Here is a 4,405-nt window from a genome sequence, read left to right as displayed (position 1 = left end):
TATTGTTTCTTATATTCTTCAGGTAAAGTAGACCCCGAAATAGACGATACATAATGCAACAGAATAACAAGCATTGCACTACTTACAAACGGCATTTATAAACTAAGAACATCATATTGCTTACCATTGACTCACATTGAAATTTGACACTTTAGGTAGAACTACATTACTCATATTCAAATTCAATAGAATGACCGCTTTACTAATAAAAATTACATAAGCGCTGAAAAAAGTATTTGATCGACATGCAAAATTCAAATTAATTTCTTTATTAATTTTTTAACCTTTATTATACCATGTTTTATGAGCAAATAAATAATTATGAATTTGAATTTTTGAATTTTAAAATTGGATTTAATTCTGCTTAGCTGTTAAATACACACACATGTTCAAGGCTTGTGTATTTTTTATCAGCAAAAAAATGTGTATTATTAGAATTATGATGCGTGTAGTTCTAGTAACTAATTTAATTAATACAACACCATTATCACATAACACATTTTTTTACATACACACCATACAATCGTACATGACCATACGAACTACACTTTCTATACAAATTCCAAATATTTTTTTCGTAGTCTCCCTGTTTCCCTTTCTTATTAATTTCTTCCCTTTTTTATTCCTACTTAATATAGGACATTGCTTTTAGTAAATTTCATTAATTCCTCCTACGACTTTTATAAAAAATCATTGAAGATTTTTTAGTCACAATAATTTTTAGTAAGTAAGTACTTAAAATCTATTTAGTTCATAAGTTTCTATTCGATCAATAATTTTATACTATATATATAAAGTTTTAGAAAAGGATAAAATTGTTTTAAAATCATAAGCTTTTGTGAACGGAATAGAATTCTGAATAAAATTTATTAATATGGGTGGTTGCGCCCACGCACAATGCAAATAAAGACCAATATTACTGGACGTTATAATAATTACTTAACTAAGTAAATTTATCGCCCACCAGACACAATGAATGATTATGCTATGATATGATATGACTGACTGGAAATGCCTCTTCGGTACCATGGTCAATACCGTAAGATAAAAATTAGATAAATTGTACTTCAATGTTTTACTAATTTTAAACCGCCTTTATAAAACAAAGACTAAAAATATAATCCGCGCCACGAAAGAAGTCTCCGGTGCTTTCTGTAGTCTGCATTTTGTAACTACTTAATAAGGCAGAAAAAGTTTATATCTACGCATGCGTCTAATCATCAGTAATATGCCGTTCACCAGTTAAAAGGCGCAAAGGTTAGACTAGCCTTTTGGCAGATAGCATCAGAGTACAAGAAAGAAAGAGTTTTTACAACAAAAACATTCTCACTTTGAAAATATTTCCGGGAACAACACTTCACAGTCTAGTATGCTTGGACTTTAGTCATGATGCGCAACCACCGAAAGATTTTATTAGATTATCTATCTGGACATGATAAGTTACAATTCGGCTATGTTACTATGAACTTTGTGCTTTGTATAAAAACATTTGTTAAGAATTTACTTAAATAAAAACACTTACCTAAAGGTTAGTAATTTCATAAGCGTATTTAAGTTCTATAGTCGAATTGTGAATAGTAAAGACGATGTCAGTACAAAAAATACACTCCAAAAATATTGGGTAACCCTAAAGTCTATCATTTGGTTTTCAAAGTTGGGAACGTCGCCATTGCCGCACCTGAAATCATAATTAATTTCTTTGGGAAAAACATTCCAGTTCGAATATCGTAATTATAAAATATATTCATATTGAAAGCCTTTCCAGACTACGTTCACCAAAAACGACATTTGTTATGGGGATAGGCATCAGCCTATATATATTCTTTACCGTGACAAGGAATCGTCCTTGTCACGATAAAGTTTATCATATTCATTTTAGAACTTCGTAGTAACAGGGGCTGCAAGTTATTTTTGATTACTTGTGGTCTGCCCGCCCCTTTAGGGGTTTTGGCCATAAATTTACGTATGTCATCATCATCAGCCCATTAACATCCCCACTGCTGGGGCACGGGCCTTCCCTATGGATGGATAGGGGGAAATGTACGTATGTATGAAACAGAAACAAATCTTACCCGGGACATCAACCGTTAGAATTGACTCTGCGTTGGGGTGCCGTCGAATGACTCCTCGTTAATCAAGCGCAGCTTAACAGACTCCCGGCGCAGGTTGTAGCTCGTCGATATGTGGCAGTGCTTCACGTCCACCGTCAACAGGTCTTCATTCAACTCCACCCCACTCTTCTCCACATCTGCAGCAGCACTCGGCTTCCTCTTGTGCCGAAACGACGTCGAACGCTGAGAACTAGATCCTAAATAACTGTCTGTGGTAGTATTCCCATTAAACGTCTTCTCCGAAGGCCCGATCCCCAGCTGATCCAAAGGTATATTGCCCCTCAAAGGCGCAGAAGAGTCAATACAAGGAATCAACTGCTTAAACTCCTTCCTAAAGTTTTCGTTCATCCACGCGTATATGAAGGGATTGTAGCAAGTGGACGACATCGCTATCACGTGTACAGTGAAAAATATCAAGAAGTAGTACTTGTAGTGTATAGCGTACATATAATAGTCGTTGCAGAGGTTGATCACGTTCAGAGGAAGCCACGACAGGCCGAAAATTGTCACCATAGCTATCAACATTTGATTGGTTCGTCGCTTCCTATTTTTATCAATCTCCTCTTTGCGAGAATTTTTGCTGGCGGCCTTCGCTTTTGCCCTGTCGTTCAACTTGAAACTGACACATGTGTAGCAAAAAGCAATTACCATGAAAGGTAAAACAAACTGCAGAATTGATGTCACCGAACCAAACACGCGCCGCAGTTTTTCTGATGGCCATGTCTCCTCACAAAACTTCCCAATTTCTAAATCGTAATATGTCATAAATATGGCGTACGGCATCGTCACAGTGACGGAAAATGTCCATATCATTATTATTACGGAAATACACGTCTCAATCTTCATCCTCGGTCGGAAAGGGTAAATTATTACAAAAAACCTATCGATAGCAATAGACATAAGAGTTAAAGTAGATATGTATACACTGCACCCTTGTGCAAAAGGCATTATGTGACATAAGAGGGAGCCCCAACTCCACGAGCCGCGGAACGAATATAGAGGTGTGAAAGGGACGGCGAAGATACATAATAGAATGTCGGACAGAGCCAAATTGGAAATGAATAAATTAGTGACGGTCTGCATGGCCTTGTTTCTGACGACGACGAAGCAGACGAGGCAGTTGCCCAGCAAGCCAAGCACGAATATGATCGTGTAGATGACACAAAACGCAGCTTGAACCCATTTGTTGTCTATGATATTGTGTGCGGAAGGTAGCAGAGTATCGGGTGTCGCGTTCCTCTCCGAGCCGTTACTCAGGGCATTGTACGTGAGAGTAGTTTCATTCATCACATCGGACATGGTTTCTTCCTTTATAGAGTATATAAATATCCGAGGGTTTAAATGTCCGTTTTACGAGCGGGAGGAAGCGACGGCTCCTGTCTGAAACAAAGTAGACAATTTAACATCTCCGTTTTACGCTGATAATATTTCCAGATATTTAGAGAAGGGTTTATGTGGGTGCTTAAGCTGAAATTTGTTACTCAGTTTAACAGGCTGTGTTATTAACTTAAGTGGGCAGTAAACAACTAGAAATTTCGGGTAAATTTTGTGAAGGTCAAACGAATTCGTAAAATTCCATTCGGGTTAAATTTGAGTTAAGCGAATAACAGGTGTATGTGTGTAGTCGAATATCAGACCTACGTAAGGTCACGTGATATTCGAGATATTCCCCCGTTTCCCTGGATACACGTCGATCGATCTTCTTCATTTTTTCTGGTAAGTACAAACAAAACATTAAGTTGCCTATAACCGCCCTCGAGGGAATGACGTCAGCAAAGTTTTTCATTAGCTCAATGGTAAAGTTTAATAAGGCCACATTTTGTGGATTCCCCCGAAGTTTTCGGTTTGTAACATAATATTTGCGGAGACAACTTTGTGATTTGACGGAATATTTTTGATGAGATTTCGACGATGCCGCGTCACGCAAATTTATTATGCCATTTTGGAAAAGTTTGTTCTTTAAAAATGGAATGGAGAAAACTTCTTTGTTCGTTTACCTACTTGTACGACAAATAATCTCAAATAATAAAGTATTATTAATACTTCCGTTTTCACATCTTGAGTACTTATGCATAACTTAATATGCAAGAGAGTTTAATGTTTGGCTTTAATATTCCTCACTACATATGTTTAGACGTACCTCAGGGATTTGTTCTCATGGATTTACATAAATGTGAAGGATTACGCTCGATCCAGCGTACCGTATTATGCGAATTTGGGATACCATGACACGAGACATGCGATATCCATTTTCAAATTCATCGTCACTTTCATAACATAAGGGTAGGCAGAGA

At 37.0% G+C, this 4,405-nt stretch overlaps 1 protein-coding gene across 1 annotated transcript; it reads right to left on the bottom strand.

Annotated features, from left to right (window-relative positions):
• Positions 1-1,560: 1,560 nt before the first annotated feature.
• On the bottom strand, positions 1,561-3,402 carry LOC126372765 (prolactin-releasing peptide receptor-like). The gene is made up of 2 exons (XM_050018641.1): positions 2,073-3,402; positions 1,561-1,678 (listed from the first exon to the last, which is right to left on the bottom strand). Exon 1 carries the CDS (start codon positions 3,396-3,398, stop codon positions 2,088-2,090), a length of 1,311 nt encoding a protein of 436 aa, XP_049874598.1. The 5' UTR covers positions 3,399-3,402; the 3' UTR covers positions 1,561-1,678; positions 2,073-2,087.
• Positions 3,403-4,405: the final 1,003 nt, after the last annotated feature.

The sequence above is a fragment of the Pectinophora gossypiella genome, chromosome 14, assembly GCF_024362695.1.
Source record: "Pectinophora gossypiella chromosome 14, ilPecGoss1.1, whole genome shotgun sequence".
Classification (NCBI taxonomy): domain Eukaryota; kingdom Metazoa; phylum Arthropoda; class Insecta; order Lepidoptera; family Gelechiidae; genus Pectinophora; species Pectinophora gossypiella.
This window is presented reverse-complemented; position numbering and strand designations above follow the sequence as displayed.

Excerpts from the sequence above, each read along its gene's own strand:
- LOC126372765 (XM_050018641.1), bottom strand. The coding sequence starts at position 3,398 with ATGAATGAAACTACTCTCACGTACAATGCCCTGAGTAACGGCTCGGAG.